Source organism: Daucus carota, chromosome 6 (assembly GCF_001625215.2).
Source record: "Daucus carota subsp. sativus chromosome 6, DH1 v3.0, whole genome shotgun sequence".
Lineage (NCBI taxonomy): Eukaryota > Viridiplantae > Streptophyta > Magnoliopsida > Apiales > Apiaceae > Daucus > Daucus carota.
The window spans coordinates 30617844-30636000 of record NC_030386.2 but is presented as its reverse complement, the minus strand read 5'-3'; the positions used below and the strand labels follow the sequence as shown (position 1 = coordinate 30636000).

The window sequence follows — 18157 nt, the reverse complement described above, 5'->3', positions numbered from 1 at the left end:
ACTAACCAGGAGGGTAAATCCACTGGCATGCCTCACGATTGAATTTTGTGCAAGCATGTTTGGAGGGGTGTTATTAAAAATAAAATATTTAATAAACATTCTTTCTGGATTTATGCTAGAATCCAACAGAATATTGCATGTGGGCTGCAAAAATGAGAACATATCACTACTATTTCTATCTTTCTCCAACCATTCTGACACCTTAACATACTCAAAATCTTGTTCATACAGATGACAAGCTGAGGGTTATTAAAAATAGAATAATTAATAAACATTCCTTTTGGATCTATGATAGAATCCAACAGAATATTGCATGTGCATCTGCAAAAATGAGAACATGTCACTGTTATTTCCATCTTTCACTAACCACTCTGACACCTTCCTAACATACTCAAAATCCTGTCCGTAAAGATGACAAGCTGAGGCTGCTTTGTAAGTGAGAAGCTGCACATCACCTGTTGAAAATGAAACAGATCCACATCCACAATAAGTTAATAACAAAACGGTAATCGAAATTAAAGGATTACTACAAATTAAAAGTTGTTCTCTTCACAGAACTCAAGGCAATTATAGTTAGCAGATCTTATCTGCTATATGTGTTGTACTTGGATCTTGAAAGCTTTGAAAAATATAGAATGTAGAAAGACTTGACGAACCTGATCGTGTAAATGCACACTTAAAGAAAGATAGATACGTGAACTAGTTATACTTATATAACATGTTAAACATACCTGCTTCAAATTCTGAAACAAGGATACTTTTGCTGAAGTGACGGGTCATCCACCATCTGCAACGTAATTTCCACTCCCTGCCCATAACGCTGTCAGCGACTATAACTGGCTTCCTATTGAAACTATTAAATTGCCCTTGCAAGTTTTTTTCATCACCAGTGAGACACGTTGATATTCTGTCTTCTTCACTCAGAGACAGCTTCAAAAAGCAAGAAGCAAACTCTTTCCAGATTTTACATTCAGCATATGTAGCATCTAAGTGCAAGGCTATCATCTCCAACAGTTTTTCACCACTATAATCCCCTGCCATTTGTAATCAGGAGCACGTCAAATTTCTACAGCTCAACATTATAATATGAGACTGGAAAAGCAGAAATGTGACTAAAAAAATGTAGATGATAGATTTTTGGACTTGGACACTTTACTATTTAACTTTGTAAGTTGCACACTAAAAAATACCTTGAAGAAAACACGCTCATAGTTGCAAAATAATGGAGTATTTATAACTGATTTTTTTAAACCATCCTATTTTTAAGTAACGTACATCATAAAAATTTTGCCGGAAACAACGATGTTTTGACAACAAACAATATCAAACCAAAAGAACAATTGGTCTTTGGGAACTATAGATTAGTGTGTTCAAATTTAATGGAGCCGGTACAAAACTTAAGCTGACCAAAAATACATACAGCAAGCCATCAAAAATAAAATAATAACATGATAAAACCTGTATATCACAAAGAAATGATAAATGGACAGCTCACATTGTCCATTATTACTAGAAAAACTCTGAAACTTTTAACAGAGGCTCATTTTATTAAAACCACTGGATTATGCTTATTTTACATAACATATTCAAATTGTCATGTGCAATGTACACACACAGAAGCTTTATTGAGGTGAAGTATAAACCATTACAGGATATATGTTACTCCCTTTGTCTCAGCTACTTGTTTACGTTCACTGTTTGCACACATTTTGAGTCTCCTATAAAGTATAGTTCCATAACGTTTTTTTTTTTTTTGAAAAAAGGTTTAAATGTCAAACTTTTACTCAAGAAAAAAAATTAAAAAAATATTGTGGAACTATACTTTATACTTTATAGGAGCCTCAAATGTGTGCCAAAAAGTAACGTAAAGAACAAAGGGAGTATATCTTGGATTAGGAGTATTCTACATAACATCATATAATGGTCATATGCAAACCAAATATTAGTTAGCAGAAGAAGTATACCCTGTTGATGCAAGCATAGAAGTCTTGTCAAGGAGTGTGTACATGTTGGATCTTTTTGTAAAGCATCTTCGAAGCATGTTGAAAGATAAATGTGGTTGTTGCTATCAAAATGCTCCAAAAGACTAGCTTTTAATCTGCATTCATCATGGATTAAGCATGATATATTCATTCAAGAAACGAATTGCATTTTGAAACATTGTCTTTCCCTACATTTGGTTGCAAGGCTGTGACAGATATAGCTAGTTATTAGAGGTCTACAGAAGCCAATCTAATTTGAAGGAAAAAAAAGTTGGAATATTAATTTCAGAAAGAAAAATAAATTGAAGGAAAAAATATTATCTGCATAAACTGTCTTGATTAAAATATTATTACCAGATTTAAATAAGAAATATAATCCGTAGTCACTTGGCCTACATAGATCACATCATCTAGCAACATCAAGGCCAATCTAACAACATACTTTCCATTTGGCAGCAATGACAAAGCGTGATGTAGTGATGCACAATTATAATGCTTATATACATTTATACCTATTATCTATTATCTATTATCCACAGGATTATGCATCAGGAGCATATTAATTATAATCTCTATTCTAACTCAAACATTGTGTTCCGTATAATTCAAAAAGAAACAGCTACGTTATTCAACAAAATACATTCGGTTATACAAATGATCACCTTGCATACAGTGATGTGTCTGAACTAAACTTTTCAACTTCATCTATAGCTTCCTTGACTTGATCTCCAAGAAGCAGCATCTAGAAAACAAACATGCTTCAAAAATGAGAGTGAAGTTCAGTTATTGAAAATGATAAATTGATACAAATGCATGCTAGTACATAAAGACCCTCCTTATTTTTTTTCCCGGGCCAGTAGGTGCGATGTCAAAGGTTTACTCGATAAATCTGCAATGTATAATGATATTTCCATGTCCATCTACTACTCATTGTAAGAAAAGAAGTATACACCCATTCTTTCATCGTAGGAAGCTCCTCTCCACAAATTAAAAATGGTTTGGAATCTTTTTTCATATATCATATATTGCCATACTCAAAAGATTGTATGGAGAAACATGGACAGTATTAAAAGAATATGACAATTAAAGATTAAAGATGTTTATGATTTTGAATGTAAATGGTCACTAGAAAAACTATAAGCACCGTAACATAACTATTATACCCCTTTCTTCCCAAACAAAATATCATTATTGGTTTTAATCATATATTCACTTCAAAAAATCGACTATCATTTAAATATGCAATAGAGTGTGCACCGTGAATAAATCTCATGGACATAGTTCTAGTTTCCCAAACATCACAAGGGTATTAATGTATTAGACATTTCACTATATAATGGTATTAGGAAATAATGGACATATGAACGATCATTTTCATTAAGATGCTAAAAAAGAAAAGATGACAATGAATTTGAAACCAACAAATTGTCACAATTTTTATGCCAATATGTTAGCTCAATGTACCTATGATCATAAGCATATAAGATGATACTTACGCCCAGCTCCCGAGTTATGATTAGGGAGGAAAGCAAGTGAAAATGAAAAAAAGTCATGTAACTTTCATTCTTTTCTGTGCTCCCGAGTTTTTTAAAAGGAGAAAAGCAAGTGAAAATAGATGCAAATATAGCATACTTTCACTCCAAAAGTGGGATGAAAGTGAAAGCACGTTTGCTTTCACTTGCAATCACTTGCAATCACTTGCTTTCTCTCCTAAAAAAATTCGGGAGCAGGGCCTTAAAGTAAATTGTTTAGCGGATGACCCAAAGTCAAAGTATAGTAAATATGATTAAAACACTATTGTTGAACTTTCTAAACATTGTTGCATCAAATAATAAATTATAAATTATTTATCAAATAGGATAATCTAAAAGTGTGACAACACAAGATTTTGCAAAATTGGCTAATCTACAAGCAAAACATATAATATAAACTAGTAACACATGATTAGATGAGATAGGATTCTTATATTTGTATTTTATTTCCTTTAGTATTAAGAAAACTACTATAAGAGAGTGAGTGATCTAACAATTTGGGAAATCACCTTTATATGTCTTATTACCTGTACTAAAGGAAACAAGGCCTCTGGCGTTGAAGGGACTGAATGAAGTGCAGCACGTAAATACTTCAATGCACCCTTGTATGACTCATTGTGTACCTTCTTTTGCAAATAGAGGAATTCATCTAAACTCTTAACCGAGTAAAGCACCCGTGAAGCGAGCAACCACGGTTCTAGACCTTTATGAGAAAGCAAGGGCAACATATAACATCTAGTGAGTCTTTGAGAAGGTACATACAAAAAAAAGATAAGATCTTCTCTGAATGACGCAAAGATATGGGAAAAAAAAAGCCTCAAGTCTTTTATACATATAAAAAAAAATTTAAAAAAAAAAAGCATTTCAGGCCACAACATATTCCAACAATTGTTAGATGACATGATCTTCTAATATATTCACCTATCCCCTACACTAAATTATATATATCAATTTATGCTTTTAATTTAATACATGCATGTGCAACATGGACAACAATTGTTGAACATATTAAATGTGTGTTCTTTTTCGAGCATCAATAATTTTACAAGGTAACCACCTAGCATTTTTAATGTCAATTGTACAACATTATATTTTTTTCACATGCGATATATATATATATATATATATATATATATATATATATATATATATATATATTGTAGTCGTTGCCTTATAACTCACCTTGGGCATAAAAGATAGATGCATGACCGGAAAAGGAAACCTCCTCCTGTTCATTACTTTCACTTGAATGCACATAAAAACTTTGTGGCTTATGAAAACTATGAGGAGTTTCTGTATGCATGTCCACATTAACGGATACTTTTTGATCCTCTTCACATTCCATTTCTTTGTCATTCCTAACAGAGGTATCAGAATTGCACTTAACTGTGTAATTATCTTCTTGAAACTCATCTGCAATGTGACTTCCACGATTATCAAATGACATTTCCACTGCAGGTTCTGACATCTCTGATTGACTGGGTGCATCAGATCCCCTTATGTCTAGAGTTGGAAACTCTATGCATAACGTATCATACCAATCCTGACAAAATGCCAATCCTACAACCAAATTCGAAATGGGGTTTTCCGTGAATTCACGCTCTTGCATCAACCTGATACAAGCATTGTAATCAATTACAAAACAAACCTTCGATTCAGTTGGTTAATTTTTTTAAAACAACAATATTAAAAGGATCATGTATACATCATTAAGAAATTTAAAAACATATACATAATTAAAAGATGCATGTGTCAAGTAAAAATTAAGGTAATACGTCATAAGTATATTCTGACATAACTATTATCAAACAATACAAGCATACCATATAACAGCCTGATTTGCATCTTCGGTCTTCCCTTGTGTTAGACAAAACAGGATGAACTCCAACTGAACCAGAAACCTATCCTGCCATGATTAAAAAGTTTAAAAACATATCAACACAACTTGGTTTTTCCTCTTTTCGGATGGTAAATATTTCTCAGAACATGGAGTGTAAATCAAACCCATGTTTGAATTTAAATGGATTAGTAAATGATTTCCTTTTTTTTGCTAAAATGTGTTTATACAATACATAAATGCATAAAAAAAATCTTTCGCAATCATGTGGTACCATTGCTTAACAAGATTCCCTGGTTTCAACATTGGTATTCATTTCTGTAAATTTATCACACGCCTCATTTGAGTTCACATTACATATATCCTGGTCTTTTAATAATCCACTTCGCTCAGTGCCATAGTTAGGTCATGGCGACAGTCTTTTGTGGTACCGAGAGATGAACATAACTCAATATAAATAAGAAACACTCTCAAGATGAAAGGCAAGACGAGAGTTACACTCAAGAAATACATCATATCATACATAAATGATTGCGTATTGTACCTTTGTTTGCCAACCTCTTGCTGTTCCAAGCTTTCTCATCCAAGTTTCAAATACATTCTGGAAATTATTTTTACCACTAATTTCAGAATCAGTGTGCTTCAAAAGCTCCAAAGCAGCCTACAATGTAGCAGATATAACAACAATTATACAATAAGTCATATGCCAATAATTAAAAATAAGTTCATTTAACCACAAAGCAGCATATCATTTATCATACACAGAAATGGAATATAGACGGCAGGTTAATTTGAAGTTAAGAGGTCCACTATGTTCTAAAACGCAAAACGATCACAGTTTCCATCACTGGGGCAGAAATTGGAACAGGAAAACAAATCAAGCAATTATAATTTAATGAAGATTGTACTATTTTATATAGTTATACACACAATACCACATTTGGCCTGAGTGTAAATTAATCCAATTATCAGCTAATTATATAACAACACAAATCGACCTCGAACACATCCTAACATTCTACTCAATCCGCACACAAAACCGCAAACCTTGAAACAACTGAAGTAATAACCACGTCAAATTACAACATAATCAAACAAACAAAGCAGTTATAGAAATTACAAAACCATATCAAAACCGCAAACATACCAAATACTTAGTCCGATTATGCTCCGGAGACCTATCCTTACAAGTAGCCTTCATAAGCACGCTCAAAACGCCGCTAACTTCATCCCAATTATGCCTCCGCACAAGCTTGCGCAAAAAGCCACTAAGCCGGTTCCGATGAAGCCACCGCAGGCTCTTCAAATCAGTGGTCAGAGTCGCCCTTCCGCGCTGTAAATTATAGGAAGGCTTGGTTAGAGATAGTTCGATCGACTTTAGGTCCCGCTTCTTGGGATCAGTGTCCTTGTTTTTTCTCGACTTTGAGGGAGTTTTTGAATTGGGCTTCTTGGATCGCAGGGGCTCGGCCTCTGCGGCCTCTAGTGCCAAACACTCGTCTTCTTCCATTGGTTTGTAGAGAGGTGGAGAAAGCTTAGCGAATGTTTGTGTGTATACAAGAAGACAACAATTAGAGCGTTTGATTTTAACAGGGAGGGATTCTAGGGTTTAACCAGGGGTTCACAGGCCTTGGCCCGATAACGGCAATTTTTTTAAGGTAACACCTCCCCGAATATCGCTCTCATAAATGGCATGAAATATAATTTTTCAATCAATTTTTTACTTTCCAAATCCAATTAGTTTATATGTTATTTTATGTAATATTAAAATAAATATATTTTTTTCAGATATAAATACAAGACGGTAATGTATGGTTATATTTTCGATGTTGAAAACTATATGTTTTATGTAATACTAGCATTTAACCCGTGCGAAGCACGGGCGGGTATACAGTTCATAATTTATTATTTATAATTTAAATTTTAACATCATTTTATTAGTATTTTAGTATTAACGGATTGAATTTTAATTAAATTATATTATTCAACTGACTATATTTTCACCCGATTACTTGAAAATGGACAAACCCTAATACACACACACACAGGATTTTAGTACATTTAATCCGAATTTAGTAACGTAGATTTAAAAATAAAAAAAAATCAGAAAATTTAAATCTTTTCCGAACATAGCCGATCGTGTAATACCTTTGAAAGATTTAGTAAATCAATCGAATTTCAACATAATTTTGTAATTTTGGCTTTTTGACAACAATAACTTTTAAGATTAGACTTGCAAAAGGTTATATAATGGTTCGTGTTTATATTGAGATAGAACACGTTAAAGTTAAAAAGAGTTATATGAAGGTTCTTGTTAAAAGAAGATATTCAAAATTATATATTTATAATTTTATTTATAACATCATTATAATATTTTTAATGAAATATTATATGATAATAGATTGTTATGAGTGTTTTTAAGATTTGAAACTGTTTAACAATATAATACTAATAGACTCCAGATTTGTAGAATTGTAGTACCAAAAGGAGAGTACCAAACCAAAAAATATAACTAAAACCTTGGACTACAAATTATACCCATGTTGGCTTATTATAGTATAGTATAGATATATTTGATTTAATATATGTTGAATATTTATGATATTAAAATATATTATTAAAATCTATATCTATATCTATATCTATATCTATATCTTCTTAATTCCTGAACACAAACAAAATGGAAAAAGACTGATTCTGCCCTCCCACCAAATCAGCAGTCTATACAAACACAGGGTTATTTCAGACTTTTAACCGCAACTTCGGATGATCCATTTTCGGCTGGGTCGTGCCCGACTTGAATACAGATGTTTTCAACACAAACCGGGTCGCTCCATCACATCTGGGTCGAACACACTGCAAAACTCTCACACAATCAGTTTCCAATCAGTTCCGCGAAATAAGGCGTGTGATTTGGTTATCTTCAAATATCAAACCTGCATCAGTTTGTGATGGATCCGTTAGGTTTGTACTCTCCGCTGCTAATGAAAATCATGTTGTGGATCATCCCCTTTCTAATCTTTGCTAACTGTCGCAGGTTTGAAGCGGCCTCCTCTTTCTCCGCTGTCACCGTCGTCTCTACGAGAGAGTGAGACTCTTTAATCCGTCATCAATCTGAATTATAGTTTCAACCCTCATCATTTTGCGTGATTGCAGGGCAGAGGAGACGTTGTGGTGCTCACGACTCCACCGATGGGAACGGAAGCCTGCTTTGCAAAGAGAACCAGAACCCACTTCGGAAAGCACAAACCTTTGGTTCTGGAGGTACACCAGTTTATATATAGCTTTATAGCTTTATGGTATTTGTGTATAGCATAGTCCAACACCTGTAGAGTCGTGAGACAAACCCGTGTTTGTGTTTTACTAAGAGTATTTCAGATTAAACCCTGGATATCATATATTTTTGACGTCTGTAGGTAATACCATACCGGGTATTTTGTACAAGGGCAGCCTAAAGACTTCCCAATGTTCTGCTCCAAGCACGGCGGGTAGTGGTTCAGTACTTTGACATCTCCGTGTTTGGTAACTGTTGTTCATTCTCCCGTATAATCTTGATTCATTTTATATTTTATTGTAGAAAGCGTAGTCAATTCAGAAAACCAACACAAGTATTTGAAGGAAACTTGCCCCGCTGAAAGGAAATCTTTTCTTGGGAATAGAGGAGGTCAGTGTTCTACCTCTGTGATGTTCCTTTGCATATTACTTGATTAATTGATTGCATACAGTCTTTGTTAACCATCATGGTCGAACACATTCATCTCTGAATAGCGTTGTGTGGTTGTAAATTATGCAGAAAACAACCCGACCAGAATACCTATTTCAAGAGGTAATGATGATGTGAACCCTGGTAGTGGAACCTCTTTCGGTAACTTTAACACCTCAAGCATCACATTAATCAGCGTGACCTCTTTTTTTAGAACAGAATGACATGTAGTTTTCATTCCACACCCAGGTACTACTGATGACTTTTCCTCTCCTTCGCAGAGGAGGTTGCGTGACGTTGATTTGTCTGGTATGACAATGAGGAATACTTCCAACCAAGCTCTCATGACGATGTATGTTATTCGTGGTTTTCAGGACTAACCAACCGTGTTTTTGCAGCTGTTACTCAACGAACACCCCTGGCCCGGCTTATAGCGATACAGTCAAATAAGTAGAGCGTGAGTAACCGTTTTCAACCTACCGTTTTCAACCGTTTTCAAATAAGCAGTCTCAAGGCTTCCCAGTTTTCTGTTGCAAGCACAGCGGGTATATGTTCTGTTGCAAGCACAGCGGGTATATGTTCTGTTACATGTCCTTATTGAGTGACTGTGATTGAATTTCCTTTCTAATCAATCTTGCTTTTACAATCTTTGGTAGAAAGTTTTCTCCCGGCAGAAAACCGACAAAACTATGTCAGAGAATCGCGCCCTTCTCATGGGAAAACATGTGGTCAAAATACTAATTACTCAGGTCTTATCTAATGTTATTTCTGAAAAGAACCTGTACTGCAGGAGAAGCATATTAACTATGTTCGCTGTGGTCTGCTATTTCCGTGTGCTGACTTGAAGAATGGTATGTACATGTATGGAAAGGAATATATATATTTGCGGTTAATACTCTTGCTATTGGGTTTATAAAGAAATTTAAGTAGATATAGAATTCAGACTTCATGTTAGGTTGATAAATTTTTTTTTTAGTGGCCTTAAGGTATAGAAGAAACCTGCAATGGAAAATCCTGGATTTTGTATTTTAAATTAGAAGAAATCACCACCTTGCTGTAGATATAATTCCTCATACAATGTTTTTCTTTTCTTAGTAGAAATGACATGAGAGGTAGTGAAAAAGAGGTGATCAGTATAGACGGACTAAAGAGTGTTTAGAAAATGGACAAAATGAGAACAAAGTTTGTGGAGTAGAAATTAGGAACTTTAGTTAATATCCTAACAGATTAGTTATGTTTATTCTACTGTCCTGCCAAAGATTCTAAGTGCTAACCAAATACAAGATTAGGAATTAGCAGTACAAATGGATAAATATAATATAAACACCTATTCAAATTGTGAACCACTGACACTTTTTTCTGCCAAATCAATTCTTGACTTTAATCATTTGTCGCAGAAACGCGGTTAGTTATTATAAGATCAAATTAAGTTATATAATACAGTCTATAACAATTTTAATCCAGGTTTATGCCTTGGAATTCCAACTCTCGCCTACAATACATGCCAAATGCCATTACATTCTACCCAAGCATCAGGTGAAATACACTTTTGTGGTTTTCGGATTTTATATTTGCTCATAACTTCTTTAGTTACCTGATGTTACTTACTGCCATGACAAAGCTTGCGCTTAGTACACCATCTGATCTTCAGTACAATAAGCCTGGAAGTGTTGGCCATGCATCAGGTAATGCCATTTTCCACATCTTATGTGTAGCTATATTCACTCAACCAAATAATAATAATAAATGTCTTACACCAAATATATTGCATCTTTGCTAAGCATTGCGCTGACCAAATATATGCAGGTTCCAGTTCGACTTTTCAGACACAATGAATACGAGAGATTTTTAACAACACCTTTCCCTTATTATGGAGCTTCATTCACTACGGTAACACTCTGTCCAATTAGTACTCATATTTGTGATGGTAGCATGCACATAAACTCCACCCTACTTTAATGTTGTTTAAAATGAAACTGAGACAATTGTATGTTAATAATTGCAGATGGTGGCTTTCTTCTTAGCATCACATCCCTTTATAACAAGTGAAATAGTTCTACGTTGGAGCAAACTTTTACAATTCCTTTTTGCTTTGTTTAAGGTGTGGCATGTATACTTATGGTATGTTTCTTCCCTGTCTGGGCTGTGAGAATTTTGTTATGCCTATCTTCAAACCACCAAACATCTCTGTTGCAGTAGAGTATGGAATTGTAGAGATTATGTTTCATGCCTCTCTATATGATTTCAGTGCTTTCGGCTGACTTTGAAATTGACGAAGAATTAAATTGAGATTTATATAAAAACATCACTTAGATAAGTCTTGATTGGTTAGAATTTTCATAGAGACCTATTATTCGCTAACTTGATTATAATTTTAGTTACAGAGGGAAACATGGTCTAACATATAATCTTGATAGATTCTCTCTTTGGTGTCTTTTATGATAATTATTACGTGTCTACACAAGATGACATGATTGATATCTTGACACGCTTATTACTTGAATTTTTTCCACAAGTAGTTAGTCTTTGCCATGAGTTTGGTCATGTGGTATGTATAACCACTACGTGAAGCATGTACGCTGATAATAGTTCTATGTTTCTCCCCTGTCAGTGCTGTGAAATTTCTGTTATGACTATCTGTGCTCAACTAACAGGTCCACCATAGGCATTGTTACTGGTTCAAACTGAGATTTTCTTTTGCTAGGCTTATCACTGATAAATTTATATTTCCAAATTCAAGGTAGTTCTGTCAGGGCTGCCGAAAGTGGTGCAGTGTGTCCCTGATCCAAGTTTGCTGAAATGAACAAGCCGAAGTGACTTGCTCAGCCCCAGAAACCAATGCCACTGGGATGCTCTCTGAACTAAAATTGGTAGCACACCACTGTATATTGCAACTGTCTTGGTCATACGAATGACCAGATTCTGCATAAAGAGGTTGTGGCTATCTCTGATATGCAATTTTCTATTGTTATGAATTACGGAGTGTTTATTTCTTTAGTTCAAATGCAGGCTTCGGCTACAATTATAAGAATTTTCAGTTGCTTGCATTATTCATTTTAAATTAATCTGTTTTTATTTTAAAGTGATTTTAAATTAATCTGTCTTTTATTTGAAAGTTTCTAGCCATAGGCATGAAATTACTTAATTTACAGAAGGTGCTAATATATATCATGTAGCTAGATATCCAATTTACAAATGTCTAAATTATTTTGACATATCAAATATTTTTAACATTTGCAATACAAAATAACAAATGATAGTGTTTTATATTTTAAGACGCTATTAAATTTTGAATTTTTTAAAATATTATTGTATAGAAAATAATTATCTATGTGCGTAGTAGTATGGACAAAATTGCATTAACTGAAAAGTTATAAAAAGAATTATGCAATGTTGTTTTGGATCACATTGTATTCGGAACTTTGAAAATGATTGCCTTCTTTACACATAACTTAAGGTCACTAAAAGAAATTGATTTCTCATTATTTGAAAAAATTCTTTTTTCAACTCTAAAATTTATAATTTATAGTTCTTCTTCAGAAGAAATTAGAAAAAATCATTAAATTTTAATTAGAAATTATAAATTAAAATAACTATTTTAGCAAGAAATTAGAAATTAAAATAACTATTTTAACAAATTGCCGATTATTAAATAATACTTTTTTCGATCTCATTATCTGTTGCGTAGTAGTACGACCAAAATTGCTTCAAATTGCATTAACCGAAAAGTTACAAAAAGAATTATACAATGTTGTTTTGGATCCCATTTTATTCCGAACTTTTGAAAATTAAAGATTGCCTTCTTTACACATAATTTAAGGTCACTAAAAAAAATATAATTTCTCATTATTTTAAAAAAAATCAACTCTAAAATTTATAACTTATAAAAATATTTTACAAATATTTTACAGAATCTATTATTTTTAAAATATTTCAAAAAAAAAAAAACTCAGCAAATCGTTTACTTGGGACAGGCCAGCTTGACCATCTGAACATAGACCAACATTTGGGCTAATTAGGAGGACATTTGGAATAAATAACTAGGTACATCATTCTCTTGATGAGTGGGATGTAGACGATTTAAACCGACTTTTATACGAGACTCAATGACAAAGTTTATGCTCCATCCCAAAATTACGAGGATTCATTGTCTATCATTACAAATGTTTAAATCGATATTTAACATATATGAACTCCTAAACTCGAAGACAAAACTTATACTCAATCTCGAAATTACAAGGATTCATCGTCTATCACTAAAACTGAAGTCGCCACATCATACAATAAGAAAAAATTAATTATTTTTAGATTTTTAATTACCAAAATATATTATTGTAAATATAAAATATTTATTATAATTACACATAGTGATGTTTTGTTGAGGATTTTTATTGACTTCAATTTTTATCATCTTAGAATATGTGGTAAATTATTTAAGTACATCCAAGTATTTGAAGCACGTGACGGCTGAAGTGTGTTCTTTATTTTCTGCAATTTTGATCAATTTTTAATGTCTAAATAAGTCAATTATGCTTAAACATTGTTAATCTTGGTTAAAATTATTATTTTTATTATGCACGTGTTTGGTGGTCTTTAACTCAGGTTTAGATTTGAGTTATTGATCAATGAAGAAAATGTTAAGGTGAATAACTGGCTGTTATTTTACTGTTGACGCCATGTCTCTGCTATTAGTGTGTCGGATACTTCCAACACAACATATTCTATTGATAATATAAGCATTTTATTATGCAAAATACTCCATATAAAACATAATATGATTTCCTGGGATTAAAACTTTACTTGCAGAGCTCTGTCGTAAGTTTTCAGAGGGGAATGACACACCATCAACCTCAAAATCTTCTTCCGAAAAAATGAAAGTGGTTGGTTTATTCTTGATGCCTAATATTCTCTCATTCATTACACACATGTGTTTATTTAAAACTTAACCGATTACATCCACTCTATAAAAATGCAGGAACCGTGAGTTCCACTACTGCTAATAAAAGGTGGTTTTATTTGTTGCGTTTCACGATTTGCATGAGGAGCTCTCCCTTGGATTCTCCACTTCCATTTCTGCATTTCAGTTATTATTATTATTATTATTCTTTACTCAATGGATATTATTAAATTTATTGGTGTTTGTCTAAGAATTTCTATTATTGTTAAGAAGTTCCATTTGACTGGAGTATTCAGGTTTTAAAGTTTTCGAAACAAGAAGTCTTCCGATTCAATGGTTTTATGAGATAGCGTTTTTCCAATGAATTCCTAAAAAGATTTAGATGTCGATCTAATAACATAACTATGATATATACGTTTCGTAAAATTGTGGAATCATGGAGTTAGAAAAAAGGACACGTAAGAATATGCAGTGAACATGTGATTATTGGATGTGTACATATAAGTTAACAATTATAAAAATATGAAAACAACATACATTACCCGTGTGCGAAGCACGGGCAAAATATACTAGTATATTTTAATATATCTAGATCCATTTCCCTTTTATGTACACTTTTTTCTCATCTAGCTCATAAGGTAAGGACATTGAAATTTGATGCCGAACGTCTTTGGTTAATTATATATCTCTATGTGTATGTAAATTTTTTTGTAGGCTCCTAAAGCCACACACAATCTGATTACAAAATTGAGACTAGCCAAGCAGCAAGCAGGCTCCAGAAAGACTTCACTGAGCTTTTCAAAGACTTCAATATAAGTTCTCTGCGCAATGCTTTTAAGTTTTAAGTCGTTTGTTGCACTTGTCTCATATGAACAGACCCCTCCTGTTCTTAAGGATATCTAGCTGGGACCTGGATCTTTAACAATATAGCAGAATAGTTTCACAGAATAAAGGGCCTTCTTATGCTACTTCAATATTCAACTTAGTGGTTCTAAATTGTTAAGGTCGGGTGGAACGGAAATTTTAAACAATTCAATTGTAGGTGCTCAAACTTTCTGTTTATTAGTTAAACCGAGGGCAAGAGTCCCATTGCTTGTCCATATTTGTTCATACTTTGGCGTTTTGACAAATATCTCTGCAAGAGAGATCAATTGCTTTTAGTCTTCAAGTAAGATAGTATAGCAAGGCTTTTAAAGGGTCAGTAGAACATACGAAGTCATCAAGTTAGAAGCCAATCTACTCAGTAGGACTCTGTTCTACAGCAGCTGGCCTCTGTTCTGGTCTTCTTTTGTACTAGATTAGCCTGCGTAAAACAAGGAATGCTGATACTTATTATATCATATGGAATAATAAGTATACAAGCGGCTGCAAACAATAACAATATTGGTATCTTATTTGAAAAAGACTAAGATGTGGACATTTTTGCCATATTTTTGTACTAGATTCTTGTTTTATAACTATTATTCTGAATTATATGATTTTTTATCACATATTATTCGACACTCTCCTCAAACATGCCGCTGCCACAGGGGTAAGGGTTCTGGCACCTACCTTAACAAATGAGTCCAGAGAGCTGGTTTTACACAAACTGTTGTAATTTACACCGGCTTGTCTTTCTGGACGATGTTTATAATTTTTGTTAACTGCAGTTAAATTATGTCAACTGCGGAACTCTTTAATAATTTTTGTTACGATCAAAGCAAGAAAAATTATGCAAACGGTGGATGAAAATGTATGTACCTCCAAATTGCTTAGATTCGTATTTCTAATAATTCAACAATAGATCGATAAAACCGCGTCGATGGGGAATGGGATTATATTAATTTAATTTAACAACAATAAAATCAAAAAAGAAGGAAAAAAAGAAAGAGGGGACCTGTTGGCCACCAATCACGTGCAGCCAATAATTGCACAAATATTATATTTGAGGGCTACACAAGTCCTTTATATTATGTACTTTGGTACGCATATAGAATTTTTGGGGATCGCAAAAAAATTATAAGTAAAAAAAGAAAACTGAGAAAACACAGTATGAATTTCCTATTGAATAACAGTAAGATATTTGTTGTTAGGCGCCAAATTAGTGGTGATTCTCGGAGAGTTGCGAATAGAATAATACATTACCACATGCAATTGCCAACCAAAACAAATCGCATCTTTTCATCATCATCTCGCACCTTCAAAGTGTTAAATCTGGCTTGTAACAAGCATACATTCCACTGCTTTTTATTTTTACAAGTGTCGGTTCCGTTGTAGGATGATGGTTGACAAAAATAACACAAGAATTTAGGGGCTTTCCTTATGCTGGCAAGGGTAATAAAATACGGACATGCAGGTAATAAAATGATGGACATGTATAGTGGGTTCACGAGCACACATTAAAAATTACTCCTCTATTTTAAAATATAGGTAGTTTGATTTTTAATACATATTTTTAAGTTTTTAAATTAAATAGTTAAAATTATTATAGTTAAAACTATTATGTTTTAAATTACTTTTTAATACTAATATATAATTAATATTATAATTCAGATTCTTTTACAAAAATAACGATTTTTACTATATGATCAAAGGACTTGGAAATTTGTGTTAAAAAAGTCAAACGACCGATATTTCAAAACCGAAAAAATATTTTTTATTTTGGATTAAGAAATTGATTGATAATGAAATTTGAGCCAATATAAATTTGTCACTTACCAAAAAAATGATTTTTAATGTGTTTCTATCTTTATTATGGACACACATTAAAAGTTTCGTAAGATGATTTTTAAAATTCGTCAAAAAATAATTTTTTTCACAGTAATATCCTAATAAGATTCAGGATCTAAGACCTGGGGGGAAATGAATAAGCCTTGGGGACGGGCGGGGTTTTGGATGTGAAACATGCAGTGTGGTGGACCTGGTGGTGTGGATTAGCGGGTCCTAGAATCATCCGCAATGGCATGTGCCCAGAAGTGACAAATTCAGTAAAAACTAACAGTCCAACACACTCGGGACTAGAGCCGGCCATTCGGCGGGCCGGGCCGGTTCGGGCCGGTTCAGGTGGTTTCTGAACCGTCGCCGGCAAAACCGTAACCGGCACGCCAGGATTGGCGGTCCGGTCCGTGCCGGGCCGGGCTGGAGAAAATGGAAGTCGTAACCGTGTTATACGGTTTACACGGTTTCGGCGGTTCTACGGTTTACACGGTTAATACGGGTTCGCGGTTCAGGCCTTTGACGGTGCAGCGTGCGGCGAGCGATGTCAATCGGCTTGTTGTGCACTTGACTACTTGTATGATGAGAGCGAACCCGAAGAATTGCCTACAAAAATTAAACACAACTCAATTAATGTCGGATATAAAATTATTAAAACACTTAAAAAAGCAAAATTAAATAAAATTTAAAAAGTTACCAGGTTCCAAAGTATTAGGCCGTGGAGGTCGCATTGAAGTAGCTTGGGTGGATCCTTGTGATGATTGCGTGCATGTGCCTTCAGCCATTGTAAAACAAAGCTCGCCGGATAATTAAATAAAGCTTGACAAAATATTTAAACTCGCCGGAAAAAGTTAAGCTAGCCGGATGTGAATGTGAGTGACGGAGAAATTCGAGAGAGTAAGAGAATGAGAGAGAGTAAGAGAATAGAGATAGAATTCGAGAGCTGGAGTGAGAGAGATGGAGATGCTCGGGGTTATTTATAGGAAACAGAGTAAGAGCCGTTGGGTGGAGGCGTGGAGCACTGGAGCCGTTGCAGAGATGGTGTTGCAGGGTTGCAGGCTGCCGTTGGGAGCAGCAGGTAGCCGTTGAGAACTGAGAAGGCAGATGACCGACTGCGACTGATGACTGAAGATTGGAGCAAAGCAGAGCAGACTGACAGAGTCGTCACAGAGACACAGAGATGACTGTTGCATGAACACGCGTGGCACGAACGAGACGAGTTCGGACGTCTCGGGTGAGACGAGTTCACGAGGCGAGACACCCTGAGACGAGGCGTACGTGCGTGCCGATACGTCCGAGCCGAGACGAGACGTGCGCGTTTTCTCAAATCCAGACTCGTGATCGTCTCGTGTATATTAACGAGATGTGACGAGTTATAACTCGTCTCGCGGCGTACCGGTATTCAACGAGTTAAAAAGCGAGCCAAGACGAGTCGAGCCGTTCAAACTCGTTCGTTTGGCCACCTCTACTTGTATCAGTTGTGTTTGTGTGAATGTGTCATTGTGTGTGTGACGG

At 34.3% G+C, this 18157-nt stretch overlaps 2 protein-coding genes across 20 annotated transcripts; one reads left to right on the top strand and one right to left on the bottom strand.

Moving 5' to 3' along the window:
- Window positions 1-151: 151 nt before the first annotated feature.
- Window positions 152-7003, bottom strand: LOC108224227 (uncharacterized). 2 transcript variants are annotated; one of them, XM_064079854.1, is made up of 10 exons: window positions 6499-7003; window positions 5896-6012; window positions 5338-5420; window positions 4697-5127; window positions 4042-4217; window positions 2645-2724; window positions 1965-2098; window positions 888-1034; window positions 732-808; window positions 247-455 (listed from the first exon to the last, which is right to left on the bottom strand). In XM_064079854.1, the coding sequence occupies exons 1-9, from the start codon at window positions 6856-6858 to the stop codon at window positions 777-779; spliced, it is 1560 nt and encodes a 519-aa protein (XP_063935924.1). In that variant the 5' UTR covers window positions 6859-7003; the 3' UTR covers window positions 247-455; window positions 732-776. The 2 variants fall into 2 exon arrangements, with proteins under 2 accessions (XP_017254228.1, XP_063935924.1); XM_017398739.2 differs by having other exon boundaries at window positions 152-455; window positions 732-1034.
- Window positions 7004-8170: 1167 nt separating this feature from the next.
- LOC108224482 (uncharacterized) lies at window positions 8171-12133 on the top strand. Of its 18 annotated transcripts, none has more exons than XM_064080333.1 (15): window positions 8171-8312; window positions 8386-8436; window positions 8505-8612; window positions 8765-8836; window positions 8926-9012; window positions 9142-9213; window positions 9301-9360; window positions 9450-9596; window positions 9712-9800; window positions 9842-9902; window positions 10516-10587; window positions 10673-10736; window positions 10858-10941; window positions 11057-11172; window positions 11792-12133. In XM_064080333.1, the coding sequence occupies exons 1-8, from the start codon at window positions 8300-8302 to the stop codon at window positions 9503-9505; spliced, it is 519 nt and encodes a 172-aa protein (XP_063936403.1). In that variant the 5' UTR covers window positions 8171-8299; the 3' UTR covers window positions 9506-9596; window positions 9712-9800; window positions 9842-9902; window positions 10516-10587; window positions 10673-10736; window positions 10858-10941; window positions 11057-11172; window positions 11792-12133. The 18 variants fall into 18 exon arrangements, with proteins under 18 accessions (XP_063936403.1, XP_063936400.1, XP_063936402.1 ...); XM_064080330.1 differs by having other exon boundaries at window positions 9708-9800; XM_064080332.1 differs by having other exon boundaries at window positions 9450-9623.
- Window positions 12134-18157: the final 6024 nt, after the last annotated feature.

Coding starts and splice junctions, on each gene's coding strand:
- LOC108224227 (XM_017398739.2), bottom strand. CDS start 6,858: ATGGAAGAAGACGAGTGTTTGGCACTAGAGGCCGCAGAGGCCGAGCCC. Junction 5,421..5,895: donor CAAGAGGTTGGCAAACAAAG/GTACAATACGCA, acceptor TAATCATGGCAG/GATAGGTTTCTGGTTCAGTT. Junction 4,218..4,696: donor ATCTATCTTTTATGCCCAAG/GTGAGTTATAAG, acceptor TTTCTCATAAAG/GTCTAGAACCGTGGTTGCTC.
- LOC108224482 (XM_064080333.1), top strand. Junction 8,613..8,764: donor ACAAACCTTTGGTTCTGGAG/GTACACCAGTTT, acceptor TGACGTCTGTAG/GTAATACCATACCGGGTATT. Junction 9,361..9,449: donor GCGTGACGTTGATTTGTCTG/GTATGACAATGA, acceptor GTGTTTTTGCAG/CTGTTACTCAACGAACACCC.